General features: G+C 51.6%; 1 protein-coding gene across 1 annotated transcript in view; it reads left to right on the top strand.

Annotated features, from left to right (window-relative positions):
- Positions 1-9,612: 9,612 nt before the first annotated feature.
- LOC135999416 (olfactory receptor 14J1-like) overlaps positions 9,613-24,173 on the top strand; it is a gene marked incomplete at its 5' end in the record, with an annotated part of 31,489 nt that continues 16,928 nt past the window's right edge. Inside the window, one exon of the mRNA XM_065652971.1 lies at positions 9,613-10,074. Coding sequence (XP_065509043.1) covers positions 9,613-10,074 — 462 coding nt within the window. The remainder of the gene's footprint in view (positions 10,075-24,173) is intronic.

Genomic DNA, 24,173 nt, shown 5'->3' on the forward strand with positions numbered 1-24,173 from the left:
GGTGAGCAGGGGAACTAAGGGCTGTGCCCCAGAACATGTCCACTGGGACCCCATTTCTGGGTGTCTGAAAGAGAAGGTGACGGGGTTTACCCAGGGCAGGTTGTGCCTGTCCATCCTCTTTGCTTTCTGTGAGGAAAGGACAGGGTTGCTGGATGTGTGGACAGCAGTGGTGGTCTGTTACCTGGAAGTCAGCAAGGCATTCAGCATCATCCCCCACAATATTCTTGTGTCCACAGTAGGCTGTTATGATCTGTGTTAGTGTATAAGTAGATGGGTAAAAAATAATCTGGATGGTCAGGCTTGGAAAGGTGCTATAGAAAGGGAGAAACTTTCCAATCCTGAGGACAGTCAGGCCCTGGAATCTGTTTCCCAGGGGTGCGCATCCACTCTACCCCAGAAAGTGTCCAAGATGTGTTTCGATAGAGCCCTGAGTAATCTGGTCCGACCCTGCTTTGAGCAGGAGGTTGGTCAAGACACCTCCCGAGGTCCCATCCAGCCTGAATGATGCTGTCCTTTCATCCCCTTCATGTTTTCAATTTAGGGACAGCTCTCAGGTTCTCTCTGACCATAGGAATAACTCACATGAGGTGCAGGGCTGCCTTACAAGTGCCCCCAAACAGCCCTGACCACATCTTGTGCATCCCTTTTCCTTTGCCCCCACCCAAGTTCTTCTGTTCTGCTGTCCTCATGCCCACCTCGTTCATCCTTTCAGAGCAGGTTGCTCAACAGGTGTCAGCATCCGTGTACAGAGTCTGCACACCAGCCAGGCAGCAAAGGCATCGTTACAGAAATGGAGACGAGGCTCTTGACCAGCTCCTTGCACCCAGGAATCGGCACAACTTGCCAGCTGAGATTCCCGTGAACACCTGAACTTTAAGTGCAGAGCATGCGAGTCCTCGTTGGGTATCCTGGCTTGTCCCCTGACCCATGTCGTGCTTCAGGCTGTGAAGAGAATCAAAACCAACTTTTGACTGGGGTAGTTTCATTTTACATGTGTCACACAGGGCAGATGAAGGGAGCTCAGAACTCCAGACTCTGCTGCACTGTTGGGACTTGAGAGACTGGAAATGCAGGTGACGGTGTGTGTCAGTGCACACCACATAAACATTCTGGATTCCTTTCTGCCTTTGCACTGACCTGAGATCTGTTCCTTGTCATTCTTTGGTCAAAAAAGAAATAAAACTGCCCTATGTCACCTCCTCTCACACCAGAAAAAAAGGGGGAAAAGCATGAAAGAGGGGTGATTTCAGGGCAATTCTGTCCAAAGAAATACTTTTTAAATGATAAAACTAGTAGAAGTGAGAGAAAAAGCTCTTAAAAAGAACTCCATGCAAGAGGTCAGCTACTGAGACGTAGCAGCTCTTTTGAGAAGCAAGAATGACTGTTGGGAATGAAATGAAAAAACTTTAGTTCATCGTCATCATCATCATCAAGAATAAGGAACTCCCTGTTATTCTTATTAGTGATTGTACCACTTTTCAAAAACATCCTTGAGATTGTCTCTATTTTTTGATGGCTCCAAAACTGAGCCTGCTCAGACTTTGAAAGGACTGCTTGAAATCTCTGCAACCCAAATCTCTACAACTGTCTCTCATCGAAGATCTTTTACCCCAGAAAGGGGAAAACTCCCAATGCAGGCACCAAACCAGTGCCCAACCTGCCTGGAGAGCCAGGTGAGTGGTGCCACACAACAGCCGACCTCGGGGGCAGCTGGAGGTGATGGGAATTGAAATGGTTTTATCTCAAGTCATAAATTAGGTTGGAAAAGACCCTTAAGGTCCTGAAGTCCAGTAGTAAATACAACACTGCCAAGCCCACCCATTACACCATATCCCTAAGCGCCATGTCTACACATCTTTTAAATACCTTCAGGGATAGAAGCTCCAATCCTGAGCTGGCAGGACAACACTGTCTGCAGTTACACATAAGATACCTGTCATGACTGTGACTTCAGAGTTTCTCACACCCTTCAGTGAGCAGGGCGGGTGTTGGGAGATGGGCGCACACTTCAGTTTCCAGATGCCAGGACAGAGCCCAAGCCATCCTGCCCTTGCCCTCTGGCATCCCATTCCTTGAGATGCAAAGCTGCTGGGGCTTCTGTGGATAATCGTGGTAAAAGGCATCAATAATCATTCAAGTCTTTGTGTAATTTCCCTAAGACTGTCAGTATTAAAAATAATAATAATTAAAAAAATAGAAAAGGGTTCATCTGCCTACATATAAACACCTGCAACACAGCAGTCTGCATCTGTGGTAGCCCCACGGCCAGTGCCAATTCAATAGGTATTTGCAGTATAAGGCATGACACCCGATCCATAAGTACATATCTAAGTGGTTCAGTTGAAGGGTGGTCTGGCAAAAATCACCCTGTTCCTCCCCAGGTGCACGGACACTGTTCATGTGCCTCTCCAGGGAGTGGCAGAAGCCGGATGTCCTTCTCGGGACAGACTCCTTCCAGGAGAGACACAGCAATGGGGGTAACTCATCAGGTCTTCATGGCATTTCACTCGGCATCAGTTTTTATATATTTGGTTTTTTCCTGAGACTACTCTTTCTGCACAAATGCTCACAAAAAGACACCCATTTAGTAAAACATGGTCATAAAGGCGCTGTGATGGACAAGAAATCTCACCATGAGCTCTGGAGGAAGGGAGGAAGATGATAATAAGCACCAGGAAGAACCAAGGAGCTCAAGGCCTCTTCTGAAGAGTGAGAGGCCCTGAGCAGCAGTGAGCGGCCATGTGTGGTGTGGGAGGGTCAGGGGATGTGAGGTAGAGAAGGGTGATGGCTGATGACTTCAGCAAATCCTTACAACCATGTCTGAGCCTGCAAGTGGGATGTGGCTGATGTCTGCGGGTGGAGGAGGAATAGGAGAAAGACTTTGGGGGATCCTGGAAAGAAGGCAGGCTTCTCTTGGTCTAGTCATATATGGCAGTGACATTTGCATGCTGTGGGCATGGCTGTGCCTGGGAGATGGGGAACGGCTGCTGCTGGGGGGGCTGTGCTCAGGCATGGCCCATGAGCTGACCTTGCTCTGCTCCTCTCTTGCACTGCCCATGCTTGGATGGTCCTCAGGAATCATCCATGAGCCCGGAGGAAGCACCAACCTCCTGGAGGGTTGGCCCATTACTGGAGGACAAGAGTGAAAGGTTTGTGAGACACATGGGAGTGCAGGAAGAGACGGGTCTATGCGTAGTAGTAAACGTGTTAAAGAAGAAGACCTAAAGACCATTGGCTGATCGTGCTAATGTGGAATAGATTGATTTTTCTTTTTTATTTTCGGGCAGCAGAAGAAGGAACGTGTGCTTTCAGTGCTGGGGCATGGATCCAAAGAGCAGATTCAAGCAAGTCTGGGACCGGGACAGCTCAGGTGATTGGTGACCATTGCAGGTCTATGAAAGAAGCTGCATGGGTTTGGGAGACCTCACAGGCATTGCCAAACCCTCAGAAAACCAGAGCCTTGTGGTAAAAGTAACAGCACTTGGCACCAAACCCACACCCAAAACACAAATACCCTCCCAGTGACCACAGGCAGAGCCTTGAGAAACATTTGACTGAAAGGGTCTCCTTTGCCAGGCCCTGGGGGTCGGGGCTTGGCCATTCTGATGCTAAACAACCATGAAGGGCTGACAGGGCACCAGAGCCACCTCCACATCGCCTTTACCACCTCTGACCATCGTCTCCAGGCTTTTCCTTCAGCAGCCTCCAGGGACAGGGACTGCTTGTGTCAGCGATGGCCCCTCGTGGGGTCCCAAACACCCTCAGAAACTTGGAGTTTGTTTCTGCCTTTCACTTCATTAGGGGTTTGTTAATTCTTTCAGAAGCTTCAGTTCAGGATCATGGCAGCAGAGGGCTCATTAACATCCAAAATGCTCTTAAAAGGTCTCTGCAACACTTTGCTAAAGGCTTCTGGTCTGGTGTGGATGATTAGAGAGATTTCAGAACTGTAGCCAAACAGTGAGCATTTCCTTCATAAGTAGCCATAAAGCCAAATTTCTTATATTTCTGTCCCCCTCCCAATGCCCTCATTGCCAGAACAACTGGTATCAATGTCCACTAAATATTGATCTAGAGAATCTCCTGATAAAGACTGGATGTGTCAGAAAAGTGGGTGCCTAAAGCACCACTTGAGTGAGGAGACAGGATAGGACTCATCAGGAGGAATCACAACTCTGGACCAAGAGGTGGGAGTTCCTGGGAATCTCAGGTGCCACAGCACAGCGATACTTGTGTTCAGGGAGCTGGTCAAGTGACCCATCTCCTTTTCTCTAATGGTGTTTGAGTTTGCTCAGGTAACTTCTGACTTGAGCCCCATCCACTCCTGGGTGTTCTCCAGACTCCTGCCTTCAGGAACAAAGTCCCAGGAGACCTTGCTGGTGAAGATGGAGGCAAAGAAGCCATGAAGTACATCAGTCCTGTCTGATTCTACTCTTACGAAGTTCAGCAGCAGGTCCACATTCACCCTGTCTATTCTTTTACTCTAAGGAAGCAATGTCAGCTCATCTTGCTGCCCTCAGCCTCCCCTGCAGGTATCAAGTCCAGGGCAGCTTTGGCATCATCCCCACATCCATGGACAAGGATTCTAAATTCCTCCTTTACAGCTTGACCTGCTTCCACCTCCCATGTGCTGCCTTTTTGCCCTGGAGCTCTGTCAGTTCAGACAAGCAGCCTCATGACATAAAGTCTTCTTTTCATGGGTACTTGGAGAGATCATTCTTGTGCCTGGAGCAGGCTGTCCTGTAAGGCTTCTCGGGTTTCCTGAGCTCCTTCACCCTTCAGACCTACTTCCATGTCACCACCTTTATTGGCCACCATCCCCCAGTATGTCCGTGTCTTCTCCTCTGGAGCCCACCAGCCTGTGCTCTGCTGCTGGCCTTCCTCCCTCCCCTCTGGTGCCTGGAATCCCACTGTTGCCTGGCCAGCACAGCCAAGGTGGACACTGATGTGCACATCCCTCACCAGCTCTTCTTTGTCTCCCAGTTCCAGATCCATGTGAGCATCACCCTTGTTGTCCCACCAGGCAGCCACGTTAAGAAGTTGTCCCAAGATCCTCTGGACTGTTGGCACCTGCCACTTTGCCTGGCCAGTGAATGTCAGGGCAATGACAGTTCCCCATAGGAACCTGCTCATTGACTTGTGACTTCCTCAGGTTGCTGACAGAAGATCTTTTCCATTTCTTCTCCATGATCAAGAAGTTTGTAACATCCAACACTTTATCACCCTGTATTGGGTTTACATGGCAAAGTCTTGGAACTGGGGGTGAGTGTGGGTGTGCTACAGTTGTCACCTCTCTGAGAAGACAACAGGAGTTTGATGTCAGACAGAGCCAATATGAGCTGGCTCCAAGATGGACCCACTCCTTGCCAAACCTGAGCCACTCAGGGATGCTGGCAGCACCTCTGTGATATTGTATTTGAGAAAGGGTAAAAACCGCTGCACAACAGCAGGTGGGAGAGAGCAGGGAGGAAATGTGAGAGAAAAATTGCTGCAATCACCAAGGTCATATCCCAGAGGACCCAAGCAGGTCCCTCAGCAGGCCAAAGCCTGCTCTCCTGAAATCCTGCTCTTTGCCTTGTTAGCATCTCCCAGGAGCCTCAACTCCACTTTCCCATCCCTGACTGTTCCATCCCTGACCATCCCTTTCTGGTTTGTAAGTGTGAAGTCCCACAGGGCACCTCACCTCACTGACTCCTCAGTCACCCGTGTCAGGAAGATGTTGTCAATGAGCTCCAAAACCCTCCTGCATGGCTGGTACCTTGCAGCTATTGGGATATCTTAGGTTTGCCATGAGGACACTGCCTGGAAACATGAGGCTTCTTTCATTTGTCTGAAGGAGGCCTCATCTAATTCCTCTTCCTCATCAGTGAGTCAGCAGCTGATGTCCACCCACCACAACATTGCCCATGTTGTTCTGCCCTCTCATGCTGACTCTTCAACTTTCAGCTGATATTCTCTGTCCCCAGGCAGAGCTCCACACATTCCTGCTGCTGTCCCACATGAAGGGAAACTTCCCCTCTAAGTCCAGACCTCTGGCATTACGAGCACTAGCCCCCCAAGACCGCAAAGTTTCTCCTGCAGGTGGTATTCGTAGTGTCCTGTAACTCCTCATGATGTTGTCTTGGGATAGACGCTCTCATCAGGATAAACCGTCTGCATGTAAACACTAACCGCTGGAGCTGCTTCTCCCCTTGGCTGTGGCTGTTGTCTCCAGCTCTGATGCCTGTGAGGAGACACCTTGTCCTTACAGCACAGGGGCCTCATGGCCTCCTTGTCCCCAGCCAGGAACCTGGGAGGTGTGGGACCATAGTCCTGCCCTTGGCCTTGCACAGCCCCACATCACACTGTCCCAGGAAGGGCCCTGGGCAACGTGGGAGGGACAGGATCTGCCTTCCCAGGGCTGGGGGTCAGGGCTTGGCCCTTTGGTTAATGAAACACATCCAGGTTTACTCAGCATCAGAGAGACCTTCACCTTGCTTGTCCTGACCTGTCATCTCTGCCTCCAGTTTTCTTCTCTAACCAGACCCTGGGGTCAGTTCCTCAGTAGTGTTCCTCAGTGGGACCCATTAACATTCCAAGAAACTTTGGAGTTTGAATATGACTTGGACTTCTTGAGAGGTTTCTTCAACTTCCTCTCTGTGTCTGAGGTTCATGCACTCAGCAGCAAACCCACCAGAGGGGTCATTAAAGTGCCTTGGGCTGCTCCTGTGCTGCTGAGCTGGGCTGGGCTCCTGGGACAGAGGGAGCTCATGGCAAGCGGCAGCGCTGCAGAGAGACAGCTCTGCCCAGGAGCAGCTCCTCTGTAAAGCGCAGCAGGGCTGAGGGCTCTGCCTGGGGATCTCAGGGAGACGAGCAAGGCAGAGAGAAATGAAAGGTGGTAGGATGGGGAGGATGACTGAGAGCTCACTGGAGGAGAAATCTTTGCAGCCCTTGACCCGGTAAGTCTCTGGGTGCAGGGCAATGCAACTGTAGCTCCGGGAGGCATCTCCTAAAGCTGTAATAGCCACAGCCTGTGGGATTGCTATGGAAGGGACTCTTCTTCAGCTATTTTGAAAATCAAAGCAGATGATTTTGCAGCCAAGGGTGCCCAGGGCTGTCCTGCAGAGCAGGGTCCCTGCACCCCAGGGCTGTGCCGGGGCAGGGACTCTGCCGCCTGCCAGGGTCAGCGCTCAGCCAGCCCAGGGAGATCCCAACAACACTGAGGGGAGAAGCTCTGGGGGGAAGGAGTGACCCGTATCAGGGCAGGAAAGGTGCTTCTGCTGTGGAAGGGGTGCTGTGTGGGTCAGGGCTGCTCACACCTCCAGATCACCCCCAGGATTTTTCCGAGGTGATGCCTCAAAGAGAAGATCAATGCAAGGATTACCAGACAGATAGGGAGCTTTTCTGAGCCTTTCTTTTCAGTTTCCTATCCGAAGCGGTGAGGGGTACAGGAAAAGAGAGAAGGAAAACGAGCCCTCCTGCTTAAAAAAGTCACTGAGACTCCTGAACTGCAAATTTAAGTGATCAGTATGTCTGCCAGAAGCCTCAGAACATCCCTTCAGCTGCTGCTCTGCCTCTGCACAGCACCAGCATCACATCTGCTGAACCTGTCAGCCTTACTCTGACCTGTCCTTTTCCCCAGTCTGTGAACAGGAAGATGCCCCCAGGCAGTGCCCTGTGAACAGGCAGGATCTGTAGGGCCAGGGTGAGGGCACAGAGGGTGGGATGGGGTCTGTGAGTGCTGACAGGGAAGACACATGGACAGGGAAACACCTCCCAGGGGGAGAATGTCCAGGCAGCAGGGAAATGATCAGAAATGAGAGGAAACTAAACTCAGAATTGTTATGGAGGGAGAACAGAGAAAACTCCGTATGATCCCCGCAGTGCAGATCCCTCCTGTGAGCAGCCCCCTCGCCTCCTCTCCCACCCAGCAAAGCCTCTGCCCTCAGGGCCGGGGGCTCCAAGGCATGAAGCAGCTCCTGTGCAGCCAGAGCTCCAGTTCCCTCTGCAGAGCACAGGGGCTGAGAGCAGCTGCCCGGCAATGCTGGTGTGTGGGAGGTGGCTGCACAGCTGGGGAAGGGTGACGCTGTCTGAGTGCCCGGCTGCCTCTGCCCTGGCCTCTCTCACACCCACCCTCACCGCAGTTTCCTTCTTGCTCCACTGCTCTGGGTCACTGCTGGTGTGATCTGGTTCTTGCTGTCAGGCTCTCTGGGGATGGGAGTTTCAGCTGCGGAGTCACAGCCTGATCTTGTGGGTCCTTTCCTGCAGCTGTGTCCATGGGAACACATGTCCCAGCTTTCCTCTGCCCTGTGGGGCTGTGGGCAATGCAGTGTGTGGGGCTGGGGAATGAGCTGAGTCTCCCTGAATCAAATGCCATCATTAGGACCCTTGGCTGTCTCCTTAAGTTTTTCTTCCAAGCTGCGAGCTTCCCTCCAGGATGCAAACCTGTCCTATAGCACGTTAGCATTATCTGAATTCCCCATGCAGAAGTGCAGAGATGCTATGATGGAAGAAATGCAGTTCGGTTTGTGAAATGAGCCGTGTGTGTCCTGGGATAGAAGTGGGGTGCTGATACCTTAGGAAAGCGTGAGACATGTCGAGGTCTGAGGTGGATCCCTCTGCTCTCAGCAGTGCCTGGTGGCTTTTCAGGGTAACATGGCAGTGTGATCAGCCTCCATCTCAGAAAGGTGCCAGCCCAGGGCAGCTGGAGCAAGACAGAGGGACAGAGCAGCTGCCCTCACTCTGCACTGACCCACAGGCATCCTCTGGTCTTGCAGGACTCGCTCTGTTCTCCTTGAGTGCAGCAGAAATGCTGAGGGTTTCTGACACCCAACAACACTCTCCAGGGGAGTTGCAGGAAGCTGCAAAAAAACAAGCCTCTCAAACTGCCTTGTTCCGTCCTGGTTCATTATCACTAGGAGAGCAGATGCTGACAGGCCCTTCTGCACCAGGAACGGGTCCATCTGACACAACTGAACCCCAGCACTGGACCCTGTTCCCGCATTCCCATGACCCCTGCTGCAGAGCAGGGCTGACTCCTGGGCAGCCAGCGGGCACAAGCCCTGCTCCTCACGGCACCTCCAGCCAGCACCACCCAGGGCTCAGCCACGGAGCTGAAGGAAGGTCTGGAAAAGGACAAGGGGCTGTGGAGCAGGGGAGGGTGTATGAGACACGGCTTTGATTTTGCTCACAGAAGTCTCCCCTAACTTATCACTGTCTTTTGCTCCTGCGACAGTGCCCCATGCTCATCAGCAAATGTCCAACAACAGCTCCATCACCCAGTTCCTCCTCCTGGCGTTCACAGACACACGGGAGCTGCAGCTCTTGCACTTCTGGCTCTTCCTGGGCATCTACCTGGCTGCCCTCCTGGGCAACGGCCTCATCATCACCACCATAGCCTGTGACCAGCAACTGCACACCCCCATGTACTTCTTCCTGCTCAACCTCGCCCTTCTCGACCTGGGCTCCATCTCCATCACTATCCCCAAATCCATGGCGAACTCTCTGTGGGATACCAGGGTCATTTCCTTTGCAGGTTGTGCTGCCCAAGTCTTCTTTGTATGTTTCTTGTTTGGTGCAGAGTATTTTCTTCTCACCATCATGTCCTACGACCGCTACGTTGCCATCTGCAAACCCCTGCACTACGGGACCCTCCTGGGCAGCAGAGCTTGTGTCCACATGGCAGCAGCTGCCTGGGCCACTGGGTTTCTCAATGCTCTGCTGCACACGGCCAATACATTTTCACTGCCACTGTGCAAGGGCAATGCCCTGGACCAGTTCTTCTGTGAAATCCCCCAGATCCTCAAGCTCTCCTGCTCAGATGCCTACCTCAGGGAAGTTTGGCTTCTTGTAGGTACTGTCTGTTTAACTTTTGGCTGCTTTGTGTTCATTGTGCTGTCCTATGTGCAGATCTTGAGGGCCGTGCTGAGGATCCCCTCTGAGCAGGGACGGCACAAAGCCTTTGCCACGTGCCTCCCTCACCTGGCCGTGGTCTCCTTGTTTGTCAGCACTGCCATGTTTGCCCACCTGAAGCCCCCCTCCATCTCCTCCCCATCCCTGGACCTGGTGGTGTCTGTTCTGTACTCAGTGGTGCCTCCAGCAGTGAACCCCCTCATCTACAGCATGAGGAACCAGGAGCTCAAGGATGCCCTGTGGAAACTCATATCTTAGTGTTTTATGAAGCAATAAACTGTCCATCTCCTTCTACATAGCAGTTTTAATGTCATTAGTTACAGGCCCAGCCTCTCATCTCTATTTTCTGTTGTTATTGATGGTTTTTTTTGTTGTGATAACATTGTCATCCCCTTTCTAAATCACTTTCTGCTTTTCTTTTATAACCACTGGCTGTGTAAATGAGGAGCCATGATCTGTGTGTATTTAAACAAAATAAAGGGTCCTGTAGTGACTTGTTTTTCATTATATCCTCCCTGCAAGGCCTGTTTGGAGCTGCAGGGACAGCTCTTGTGCACATGGGAGGAGGGGAAAAGAGTCCAGCCTGGCAGCCCTGCCAGGGAGCACCAGCGCTTGGCCTTCCAGAGCTGTTCTCATTCCACTCCCACACTCTCCTTCTCATCCCTTGTGTTGGTGCAAGGCCTGAGTGCTCTGGCAGCCTGGTCACCGTCCTGCTGTGTGTCAGTCCTGTGAGCGCAGGCAGGGACAGGCCATGGGCACTGCTGTGACAGAGCTGGCCTCTGTAACAGTACTTCTATAAAGAAGAGTGACCTACTCAGGGCAGTGCCGGAAGGCTTAGGTCTTCTTCAAGTTTCTGTCAAGAACATGCACAAGAAGGTGGCCACAGATGCAAACACCAGTGTCCAGCTGCACAGTGTGTGTGTGCAGGGCTGGGCACACAGCAGTGTCCTCTCACAGCCAGGCCTCCTGCCAGAGACCTGCAGGACCAGCAGAGCAGGGGCTGGGCTGTGCCCCTGTGCACTGGACACCCCGCGGAAGCTGCCCCAGGGCATCGTCACGGACTGGCCCCTCACAACCTCCCTTTCCAGCACTGGGCTGTCACACCAGATTGAGAATTTTTTCCTGAATGAGTAGGTCAGAAGTCCATGTTTGCATTGTACAGATGAGATGTGAGCACACACATCATGTACATGAGGTGAGATGAAACCGAGTGAGGACAAACACCATCAGCTATTCCTGGGGGTTCCATGAACGCCTGTGGGACAGACCGTGTCTCAAGGTCACTTCACATTGGGAGTAAAAGCCCATGGAAAACCACCCACTGGGATCTTCTTCCTTGGACTGAGGTCCCCATGTCCATTCCTCATGACGTGGGACATCTCAGATGAGTGCAGAGCAGGGTGACACACCACAGGGCTGAGGTGCCTCCTGTCTTTTGGGAGTGGCAACAGAGGCCAGAGGGACACTGTGACTCCTGCCTCTGTGTGTAAAAGGGACAGACTCTGTCTCTGAACATCCCTGGGTCCATAAGGAGTCCAGAGACCAGCTCAGACACGGATGCCTGATGGAATCCTGGCATTTCTGTGTGTGACTCCAGGAATAAACCTCAGTGGCCCAGTGAGATTCATCTCAGCTGCTGGGACAGGCTCATTGCAAGTGCTCCTGTCTGCTACATCACCCTTGCCCATGATTCTTGATTGTGCTTTCAAAAGTGACAGCAGAAACACGGGAGTTCTGAGGTCCTTGGGAAAGGAAGATGTCAAACCCATCTTCAGGAAGGGCAGGAAGGACAATTTGAATAATTACGGGCTGGTCAGCCTACCTCCATCCCTGGGAAGGGGACAGGGCGCGTCTTCCTGCACCGATCTCCAGGCACCTGAAGGACAAGGAAGGGATTGCTGAACCAAAATGAGCGGAAAACCCAGTGAGTCCCAAGAAATGCTCTGAACCCGTTCCAGAGCTTTAGACCCCCGGGAAAGAGCTCAGTGACAGTGCAGCCCATGCAGTTGCATCTGTGTCCCTCACTGAGCAGCACAACCAGTGTGGAGTCACCCCATGGTCCTGCAGCCAACCTGCTCTGTAGAGCATCAGTGCCAGGTTGGGGCCCTGTGGGGAGCACAGGGAAGGGGCCAGGAGCACCAGACCAGATCAGAGGAGGGATGGGGGGAGATCAGACAGGAGCTGACCGGGGCTGGAAATTGCCTTGGAGAGAAAAATGCTGGTGTTCAGCTGCCCCAAGATAATACCCAGAGTTCAGGGTGCAGGGCCAGAGGTCCTTGCTGTCCTGGTGCTTCACCAGGCCTGGGAAGTAGCTGGAGAAGGATCGGTGTCCCCCACTTGCCATCTCTTAGTGCATCATCCCTCGTGAAGGGTGGCATGGAAAGCAAGTCTGGGACTCTGTTTCAGGATTTGCACCGAAGAAAGTATTCACCCAGAAGCCACATCATTTTGCTCTGGTACTTCAGTCCTGGTGCTCATCACATGTCCTTAAGACAAACTTATGCACCACTCTTGTCAACCTTACCCCAAAAGTCACCCCTAGACAAGGCTCCTGAGCTGGGGCCGAGCTGGAGAACTGGGGTCCAGCTGTGACCAGAGGAAGGACAAGGCCTGTCCTGGGTCCTCTAAAGGGCCGGCAGCCTCTGTGATCTCCACCAGAAAAGGCAGCATGCAGGAAACTGTAGACCATCCCCAAGCCCATTGGAGGCCCTTAGGAAGAGTTCCTCTCTCCAAATATCCGACCCAGCTTGTTGCTGCACGAACAACCAGGAGAAACTGCCCCAGGACCCTCATTCCAGACCCCATCTCCTCCAGCCCATACAGGCAGTGCTCTCCCCCTTGTCACTGAGGTGGTTCCAAGGACCCAAGAGACACATGTGGGGAGGAGATGCTGGATAGGGATTCGATGTCCTTCAGTGCTCCTCATGGCACCTCCTGCTGGGCTTTGTGCCGCTGGTCACAACCCTCTGAGCCTGGCTGTTCAGTCAGTTCTCAGTGGTGCTAAACAGGAATATGCCCATGAGCACATTGGGCTGCACTGGGAGGAGTCACGCAACTGGAGTGTTCGATGTCAGTCTGGCCTTTTGCCGTTCTGCCATTTTGCAGTTGGCCCTTGGGCCTTTTGCACTTTTACTTTCTCTTGCTGGGATCAGCTGTTCAGGACCAGGGCACTCCCTTCTCTTGGGCTGTCTGTTTGGCACAACTGGAGTTATGTGAGGGATTGCACTGAGTATCATATATTTTACTTTATGTATATTCTAGTATATTAGTAGTAGTAGTGCATTATTTTATTGTCTTATTATTTTTTTTTTTCTAAACCCACAGGTTTCTCCCTTCCCCTTCAGTTCTCTCCCTTATCCCACTTGAAGACTGGGAGCAGGATATGAGCAGCTCTCATGGTCTTAGTTGGTGGCTGTGGTAAAACCACGACAAGAAAGAGTACTAGTAGCTTCAGAAATCTTGAAAATCACTTTCCAAGATGATGGCACTTTTTTGGGTTTGGTTTTTTTTTTTTTGGTAGAGGGAAACAACATGAGAAAGGAAAACCGTCAGAAACTGCAGCTCTGGAGGTCCAGAGTGGACCTCAGGATAAAGAAATGTCATTCTGAGCACAGTGCTAAGGTCATTCAGAAGGACTCTGGATCAGCCATGGCTTTGTGTTTCAAGGAACAGCTGGTGGGGATGGAGAGACAGCAGCACAGGTGGGGACACATCGGGGTGAGAACAAGCTGGGGAAGCGCATGGGGTGTCTGCAGCCTGTGGGGAAACAGCCACAGGCCTGGGACAGTGTAGGATGGACCGTGGTGGAGATGGCCAAGGGTGCTGGCAAGGCTGGATGTCCCTGAAAGACCCAAGGTCTTTGTCCCCTTGGCTATGGCTGATGTCCCTGACAGCGAGGCCGAAGAGGAGACACATGGTTGTCATGGCCATGGCACCCCATTGCCTCCTTGCACCCCCCAGGGAGTGTCACACCATTGTCCTGCACTGGGCATCATCCCCACATCCCCAGGAAGAGCCCTGAGACACACGTGAGGGACAGGATCTCCCTTCCCAGGGGCAGGGGGTCAGGGCTTGGCCATTGTCCTTCATCAAACAAATCAAGGGTTTTCTCAGCATCAGAGCTGCTGCACTTTGCCTTTGCCTGATGCAATCACTGCCTCCAATTATCTGCTCTAACGAGTCCCTGGGGAGGCTTTGTCAGTAACAGCCCTCAGTGGGGCCCATTAATGCTTCAAGGTACTTTGGGCTTTGCTTCTGACTTGGGCTTCTTGAGGAGATTCTTCAGTCTGTCCTTGGGATCTGAGGTTCATGGACTCAGCACCAAATACGCCATGGGGCTCATTAAAACACAGAAAGCCCTAACGAGCCATGTTTCTTTCCTCATTTTCTTCCAATCTTCAAGACTTGTAGAACTAACTGGAGAGGTTTCAATGGGACACTTACTGATGAAGACTTCAAAGAAGATTTCATAAAGGAGGGTTTTTTCTTTCAAGGGTATTTTCTGTCATTTTTCAGTGTGTAGAAGAAGTGACAGCAGTGTTCTACAATGGACATTGATCCAGAGGGTCTCCTGAAGACATCTGGACAGGCAGGAGAACAGTCCCTTGAGGCTGGACACTGTATGGACACCCTTGCTCCTCACCGCCCACCCCCAGTCTGCCCCTTCCCTCATTGGCCACCTGGGACTTGCATCACTTTTCCTCACATCAGACTTCTGCACTGAGCTCTGCAGGTGGATGCTGCAGCTCCTGCACACCAGCTCCCACCTGCTCTCCTGTGTAAACACTACACAATTTCATAAACACTAAAACAGTTTCCTCAACTGTGTGTGTAAGCTGGGTCTAATGAGGTCCACCATCCACAAGGGACATCCACACAAGAACTGTTTTAGACAGAGAGATAGGAAAGGATATATATAAACACAATTAACACGTTAACTACCATGTTAATTAGACTTCTGAAGAATGAGGCAAGTTTGTAACTCCCTGAAGCTCAAAGCAGAAACCAGAGAGTTGAGAGGCAACTGAATGACCAAAGAGCAAGTGGAGGAGGAAACCTGAGAGCACTGGGAAGGGCAAACGTCCAGACAGTCTGCTGGGAAGTTGTCCTTTGACATAGCCATTTAATCAGGAGAGGTGGAAACCCCTGAATGACGAGGGTGTTGAAATAATAGAGTGCTGGAAATAGAAGTACAAGGGAAGACCAATATTTCTTTTCGTACCCTTAGTACACTTCCTGGTAATTCACTGTTTAGCATTTTTTTGTGTTTCTGGTGGGGTTTTTTTTGTTTGTTTTGGAATTTTTGTTTTAATATGTTAAAAAACAAACAAACAATAACCCCCAGAAACAAACAAATAAAAAAACCAAACAAGCAAAACCCAAAAAACCCCCCAAAAAACAAACCAAACCAAACCAACAACAACAACAACGAAGTGCACTTTTCCAGGCAGACATCAGTCATCAGTTGTCTCACCATAAACAGCCAGCGCCATTTGAGGGGCCCCAGTGCACCTGAGGTGCTGGCCTGGGATTGGCCTCTATCACAGAGGACCTGGGGGAGACCAGAGCACCTTGCAATGCAGGTGGAGCCTGGGCAGGGGTTCCCGGGGCATCTACACTGGCACCAGGTGTCTGTGTCCCTGGAGCTGAAGACATTTGTGTCCTAAATCCATTCCCAGTTCTGGAAAACTGGTAGCTAATCCTCTTTCCCCCTTTTTTTCCTCTTCCCCTTTTCTCCACTTTCTCTATCACATGCCACTTTACAGGCAAAATTATAGAGTTAACACTGTTTGATTGAATTATAACCCCTTGGCATTTTGGTTGCCTTAATTTTGTGCTTCAAGATCAAGGAAAACGAACCATCACGAGTCCATCATCAAATGGACCATGACATTAAATTGGTGTCACAGACAGGATTCTGAGAATACAGAGGAGTGCAGGTATTGTGTGGTCAGTATTAGGGGAAGAAAGTTTCACTCCAGCCACAACTTGCCCTAACCAATAAGGTGAGAGGTGTCCAGAATGCGAGGGAGGCAATTCAGATTTCCCACACACCACACACACCTTGGTGTTGAGCACTCCAAACTTGAGTTGAGGGCTCCGTCTCTCGGATCTCAAAGTGCAAAAATGGGTGTTGTTCTCATGTTGATGAGAATTGTCTGCTAGAGAGAGTGAAGGGGCAACTTTGAGTGTTTGTGTAACTAAGTTGAGCCTTCCTGTAGCAGATATTTGGCCCCTCTAACCACTCGGGAAAGAGAAAGGTGACACAGCAGTTGCTGTGGATTTGTGTAACTAAGTTGTGCCTTCCCAAAGTGGGTTTGGTCCCTTCATAATAAGAATGACTGAAAAGGCTGATAGTCAAGAGTTTTGGCTAGTGAAAGATCGAAGCTCGTTCTACACACTTTTAGCAAAGTATGGGGCTCGACCCTCTGTATCCAGAGAAGACTGGGCTCGTAATAACTGGGCTAATTTACAGAGTGTAGTGGACCAAGTAATTTCTCTACAGACTAAGTTTAGATCAGATAAGAACAAAGCTATGTTCTGTGCTGTCGTAGGAGCCATCCTAGTAGCAGCGATTGAAGATCGTCTCAGGTGATGTAGTAATGAAAGCAAAATTATAGAATCCCTTGAAAATCTGGTGCAGATTTTGCAAAAAACAATCTCCAATTTAGAACAAAAATTAGAAAATTGTTCACCACAACTAGAAAAAGCGATGGAAGAAAACCGCTCATTACAAGCTACTCTAAAGGAGGAATGTTTATAAAACACAGGAGTGCTGAGGGAGCGGGAGCTAGAGGAGAAAGGTATCAGACAAATAAATCAGATTTACCCTCAGAAAGAATTGGAGGAGATGAGAAAACGTGATGAGGAATACCCACACGTGAGACCCTTAGTGAAAACAGAATATTTTTATGCAAATGAGGAGGATACTGACCCTCACATTACAACTAAGCAAACACCTTACACTGTCACCGAGCTGGCAAACTAAAGAAAGAGTATGGGCGCCTCCCTAAAGAACTGAGTACGTGTGGCGCGTATCCCTAACTGGGAGAGACCAAATTCAGTTAAGTGAACAGGAAGCTAATGGTTACTGGGGGTATGAAGTTTTCTTAACAACTGGTGACAGACGTGCCCCGTGGTCCCTAACCCAGCGAGCTGCTTATTGGGCTGGAGGGCTAAGCCCTTTAGATACGGGAGACCCCCTGGCAATCACTGGCACACCTGATCAATTGCTAGAAAGTGTACACAAAGCAGCCTGCTTGCAAATGATACATGAAAGAAAATTGATTCCTGAATGTGAATCCTCAATGATGCTGGCAGTGAGTCCTGACATGATGACTCCCTTGATAAGGGGACTTCCAGAGTCACTTAAACCTTCAAAGGACAATCGCATTGATGAGCCCAGTAGAAAGATTGGAAGGTTTGATCAGAAGCCAGGGTACCAGAAGCGGGAGCCAGAGGGATGGAGCTGACACTACCATTGATTCACTGTTCACCCCTGCCCTGACTTTCCCCAACCAACCAAATACTAAAAAGGTGTGGACGTGGGGGGAAACAGCACAAGAATTGATACATTATAATAGGAAATATGGCCCTGTAAAAATCCTAGAAGAAAGGTCGAGAGGAATCCGTCACATTGAAGTCAAGAATCTGCCCCTTTCTACCAGTACTGCTGCTGCTACCAGTGCTGCGAGAAAGAAGCATCCGCATATTAGAAGAGGAAAGGGGGAACAACCTAAGATCCGACAACAATGGTGGGTTTTGGGAATTTAAAAGGGAGTTCCCGGAGATATAATGGAAGGCTTACTTACCCCTTGATAAACTGAGTAAACTGGTATCACGGTGGCATAATCCAAAAGAACATTCACAGAGCATGAAAGAAGTCCTACCCGTTACACCTTCAGCTCCCTCCTCCACCGAGGATGAAACTCTCCCAGGAACAGGAAAACTAGAACCTCCATTCCCTCCATTCCGCACTCATACCTGAGGGCAGGACGTGACAGGCTGTGGGCATTACAACATAGTCCAGAAGCTTCTCAGTCTCTCTGGGCACCTCCTTTGTTGAGGACCCTGTCAATTGACTGAGGGTCCCAGCCGTCCTGCCCCCCAGCTGGTGCAGGTGAAGTCACCCTGCCCGGGGCAGGGGAGGATGTGACTGTCAGCACCTTGGTACCACCCTGGTGTGTACGTGGGGACAGGCACAGTGGGGCACAAAAGGTGCGAAGGAGCCATCAACTGCCCCATTGAAGGCTCTGGATCCCAGGGGGATGTGCAACTGCCACAGTGGGGCATTGTGATGTCACTGGTGATGTCACAAAGGGCCCCACCCAGGCACCCCTTTAAAAGCAGGGCCGGGGGTGCAGAGCTGCATCCTCTGGCAGGACAGGGACGTGGCCACCCCACTGTGGCCCGGTCCTGGTGAAAGAGGAGATGTGGTGGCAGCCAGACACGCTGCCATGGCCGGCACTGCTACCGGAGCCGCTCTCGCTGCTGCTATGTCCCATCCCTGGAAACTGTGAGGCCACTAAGAGCCAAAATCTCCCATCCCTGGACACCTTGGGCCGCTCAGGGTTAAATTTCCTTTCCCTGGACCCATTAGGGCCCCAAAACTTAAAATGTCGCGTCCCTGGACTCCTTGGGCCACTGAGAGCCAGAATGTCCCATGCCAGACCCCGGATGTCCCATCCCTAGAGACTTTGGGACCAAGACCTAAAATGTCCCATCCCTGGATCCAAGATGTCCCATCCCTAGACACTTTAGGCCACCCAGGCCCAGATATCCCATCTCTGGACCCCATGAAGCCTCCGAGACCCAGGATGACCCATTCCTGGACACTTTGGGCCACCAAGACCTAAAATGTCCCATCCCTGGATCAAAGATGTCTCATGCCTGGAGACTTTGGGCCACCAAGACGCAGGATGTCCCATCCTGGGACCCAAGATGTCCCATCTCCAGCCCCCTTGGACCATCCAGGCCAAGATGTCCCAACCCTAGACACTGTGAGGCCATGAAGACCCAAGAAGTCTCATCCCTGCACCCTTTGGGGACACCAAGTCCTAAGATGTCCCATCTCCAGCCCCCTTGAGCCATCCACGCCAAGATGTCCCATCTCGGGACCCCTTAGGCCACCAAAAGACCTAAAATGTTCCTTTCCTGGACCCACTGAGCCACCAAAACCCAGGAAGTCCCATCCCAGACTACAGATGTCCCATCCCTGGACACTTTGGGCCAATCAGACCCAAAATGTCCCATCCTTGGAACACCCAGGCCAAGATGTCCCATCCCTGAACACCTTGGGCCACCAAGACCTAAAATGTACCATACCTGGACTCTTTGGAACACCCAGGCCAAGATGTCCCATCCCTGGACAGTTTGGGGCCACCAAGACCCAGGTTGTCCCATCTCAGGACCCAAGATGTCTCATCTGCAGCCATCTTGGGCCACCAAGACCTTAAATGTCCCAACCTTTGGACCCCTTGGAGCACCCAGGCCAAGGTGTCCCATCCCTGAACACTGTGAGGACACCAAGACCCAGGATGTCTCATCCCTAGACCCTTTGGGGACACCAAGTCCTGAGATGTCCCATGTCCAGCCCCCTTGGACCACCCAGACCAAGATTTCCCATCTCTGGACAACTTTGGCCACTGAGACCAAGATGTCCCATCCCTAGATCCAAGACGTCCCATCTCTGGACACAAAATGTCCTATCCCTGGACACTTTGGGCCATCAAGATGCAGGATGTCCCATCTCTGGAACTTTTAAGCCACCAAGACCCAAAATGTCCCATCTCCAGGCATCTTGGGCCTCCAAGTCCTACAGTGTCCCAACCCTTGGGCCCATTGGACCACCCAGGCCAAGATGTCCCATTCCTGAACACAAGAAGTCCCATCCCTGCACACTTTGGGCCACCAAGACGAGGATGTACCACCTCCAGTCATCTTGGTCCACCAAGACCAAGATATCGCATCACTGGACCCCTTGGGTCACCGAGACCAATATGTCCCTTTCCTGGAGCGAAGATGTCCCATCTCTGGACCCCAAATATCCCATCCCTGGACTCTTGGGGCCACCAAGACCCAGGATGTCCCAACCCTTGGACCCCTGGAGCTCCCGGGCCAAGATGTCCAAATCTTGCACCGAAGATTTCCCATCGCTGGACACTTTGGGCCACCAAGATGCAGAATGCCCAATCTCCAGCCCCCTTGGTCCACCAAGACCAAGGTTGTGCCATCTCTGGACCCAAAATGTCCCATCTCCAGCGCCCTTGGGCCGTCAAGAGCCAAAATTTCCCATCCCTGGATATCTTGGGCAACTCAGCGCAAGATGTGCCATCCCTGGAACCCTTAGGCCACCGGGACATAAAATGTCCCATATCTGGACACTTTGGGCCACCAATACTGAAAATGTTCTATCCTGGGACCCCTTAGACCACCAAGACCCAAGATGTCCCATCCTTGGACACTTTGGGGACAATAAGACCAAGGACGTCCCTTCTCTGTACTCAAGATGTCCCATTTGCAGCCATCTTGAGCCATCGAGATGTTAAATGCACCAACCCATGGACCACCCAGGCCAGGATGTCCCATCCCTGGACACTTTGGGCCACCAAGACCTAAACTGTCCCATCCCTGGACACTTTGGGACACCCAGGCCTAGATGTCCCATCCCTGGACACTGTGAGGCCACCAAGACCCAGGATATCCCGTCTCTGGACCCTTTCGGCTACCGAGATCAGGATGTCCCATGTCCAACCATCTTGGGACACCAAGACCAAGGTGTCCCACCCTGGACCACCTGGGACACCCAGACCCAGGATATCTCATCCCTGGACTCAAATTATCCCATCTCCAGCCCCCTTGGGCCATCAAGAGCCAAAATTTCCCATCCCTGTATCCTCTGGGCTACGCAGAGCAGGATGTCCCATCCCTGGACCCCTTAGGCCAAAAAGACCTAGAATGTCCCATCCTCAGACACTTCGGGCCACCCAGGCCAAGATGTCACATCCCTGGACCCTGTGAAGCCATCAAGACTCAGGATGTCCTATTCGTGGACACTTTGGGGACACTAAGACTTATGATGTCCCATCTCCAGCTCCATTGTGCCACCCAGGCCCCGATGTCCCATGTCTGGACCCCTTGGGCCAACCAGAACCTCAACATCTCCCCTAACTTCATCCCACCTTATGTGGAGAGTATTGAACTCCAAGACCTCAAAACTTCTCCCCAAACTTACCCCCTCCTCACCTGGGGATGTTCAACCCCAACCATCTCCCTAACTTCACCGCACCTCATCTAGAGGATGTTGGAACCCAAGACCAAACATCTCCCCCAACTTCACCCCACCTCACATGGAGGAGGTTGAACTCCAGCTGAGACCAAACATCTCCTCCAATGTTGTCCCATCTGGGGAATAGTGAACCCAAGACCCCAAACACCTCTCCAACTTTGTCCTACCTCATCTAGCCGGTGGAGAATCCCAAGACCCCAACCATCTCCCCAAATTCACCCCACCTCATATGGAGCATGTTGAACCCCAACCAAGACCCCAAACATCTCTCCAACATTGTCCCACCTCATCTAGAGGGTGGAGAACCCCAAGACAACAAACGTCTCCCACGGTGTTGTCCCACGTCATCCAGAGGATGTTGAACCCCAGCATCTCACTCAATTTTGTCCCACCTGGAGGATATTGAACCCCAAGACCCCAAACACCTCCCCAACTTCATGCCTTCTTCACCTGGAGGATGTTGAACCCCAACCAAGACTCCAAACATCTTTGCCAACTTTGTCCTACCTCATCTGGAATGTGGAGAACCCAGGACTCCAAAACATCTCCCGCAGTGTTGTCCCACCTGGGGGATGGAGTACCCAAGACCCAACCATCTCCCCCAACTTCATCTCTCCTCATCTAGCCGGTGGAGAACTCCAAGACCCCCAACATCTCCCTCAGTGTTGTCCCACCCAGAGGATGTTGAACCCCAACTAAGACCCGCAAACATCTCCCCAACTTCATCCATCTTCCCCTGGGAGGATGGAGAACCCAAGACATGAACCATCTCCCCCAATGTTGTCCCACCTCACGCTGACAACGTTGAACTCCAAGACTCCAAGATCTCCCCAACTTTGTCCCACCTGGAGGATGTTGAATCCCAACTGAGACCCCCAAACATCTTCCCAACTTCATCCAATCTCATCTGGTGGATGGAAAACACAAGACCCTAACATCTCCCACGAACTCCTCCTGATTGGTGAGTGGAGGGGGTGGGGCCTGTGGGTGGGGTCTGTGGGTGGGGCCTGCCAGGGGCAGTGGCCACTGCTGCTCTCCCAGGGAAGTTCATCTGGATCCATTTTGGGGCCACCAGGAAGTTGGTGTCACCCAACAAGACGTGTGAGTGGGCGGAGGGCCCAGCAGGGGCCATCTAGTTGGCCGGCGTCTACTTGTCCATCATCCATCTGTCCATCCATCCATCCCTCCACATGGCCATCCCTCCATCTCCTCATCCCACCACCCACCTGACCCTCATTCTCCATCTCCTGGTGTCTCCACCCTCATCTGTCCATCTGTCCATCCCCATCTTCTCACCCATCTCCTGGTCCCTCCGTCTCCATCCCCTGGTGTCTCCATCACCTCATGTCTCTGTCCATCTGTCCATCCCGAGCTCCTCACCCACCACCCACCCGACCCTCCCTCTCTTGGTGTCTCTATCTCCTCATCCATCCATCTCCTCACATCTCCCTCTCCTGGCCCCTCCATCTCACAGAATCACAGAAATCAGGGATTGGAAGGTATAAGAGTTGGTCCAAAGAACAGTATTTGCCTGAACATCTCCATCAGGGACTTGGAGAACAGATGTCCTGATAGAAAGAATTGGACAACGACTTGGAGAGAGGCCTGACGAAAAAAATTGTCTTGTACAGGTCTCTCCAACCTGGGGGCTACAGGTAACAATGGCTGCTGTACGGATTCCACCTGCTGCCGCAGCCAGACTTGCCCCCACCTCCTAAAAGGAATTGTGTTCTACAGGTCTCTCCCACCTGGGGACTATAGCTGCTGTGCAGAAGATGGATTTTCACCTGCTGCCTCAGCCAAACTTGCCCCCACCTCCTCCCTGCTACTAAGGCCAGTGAAGAAGAGCATGCGCAGAGGCTCTCCAAAGGTCTTGAGGTCACCCAATGGACCAGTAAGAGACCCCTGAGCCGAGGCGATGCAGGCACAGACGGGTTCTGGCAAGCGAAGCGGGGACTCTTCAGGCCTGCGCAGTTCAGCCTGGATTGCGAAACAAAGGCAGAGATTGGCCTCAATCCATGGGAGCGAAGCAGGGTGAAGAAGCATGAAAGACGATTCCCGACGGGACATCGCTGAGCTCTCCCCACCAAAGGATCACGGATCACAACGGAGGACCGGCAGGACTCTTCTCACAGCACCTGAGACCATAGGGATGCCTTTGGATCTCGTAGTGGTAGCCAACCCTTTTTTTTCCCCCTTTCTTTCCTTTCCTTTTTCTCCACTCTCTCTATCACGTGCCGCTTTATGGGCAAAATAAATAAAGAAATATTGATGATTGAATTACAACCTCTTGGCATTTTGATTGCCTTAATTTTGCACTTCAAGATCAAGGTAAATGAATCATCACAAGTCCATCACCGAATGGACCGTGACAGGCCTGGAGCACAAGTCTTATGAGGAGCGGCTGAGGGACCTGAGGCTGTTTAGCCTGGAAAAAAAGAGACTGAGGGGAGACCTTATCGGTCTCTACAACTACCTGACAGGAGGTTGTAGCGCGGTGGGTGTTGGTCTCTTCTCCCAAGCAGCAAGTGATAGGATGAGAGGAAAGGTTCTCACGTTGTGCCAGGGAAGGTTCAGATTGGATATTAGGAGACATTTCTTCATGGAAAAGCAGTGTAACAGGCTGCCCAGGGCAGTGGTGGAGTCACCATTCCTGGAGGTGTTTAGACGACATTTAATTGGGTTTCTTAGGGACATGGTTTAGTGCTAGAGTTGGGTTATGGTTGGACTCGATGATCCTGAGGGTCTCTTCCAGCTGAAATTATTCTATAATTCTATTGACAAATCAAATTCAGGGCGGTTATTCCCTTTAATGCCAGTTACAGGCCTGCAGTGTTACGTGAGGTGCCAAGGCTCTCGCACACCCCTACATGCACTGAGCAGGGACAGCGATGGTCCTGTCCAGGGCAGCCATCCCCATCCACAGAGAGTGTGGGACAGACACCCCAGACAGCACTGCAGACAGATTCGGTGCCTTTGTGCAAGAAACTCATTCCCA

The sequence above is a fragment of the Caloenas nicobarica genome, chromosome 28 (assembly GCF_036013445.1).
Source record: "Caloenas nicobarica isolate bCalNic1 chromosome 28, bCalNic1.hap1, whole genome shotgun sequence".
NCBI classification, from domain to species: Eukaryota; Metazoa; Chordata; class Aves; order Columbiformes; family Columbidae; genus Caloenas; species Caloenas nicobarica.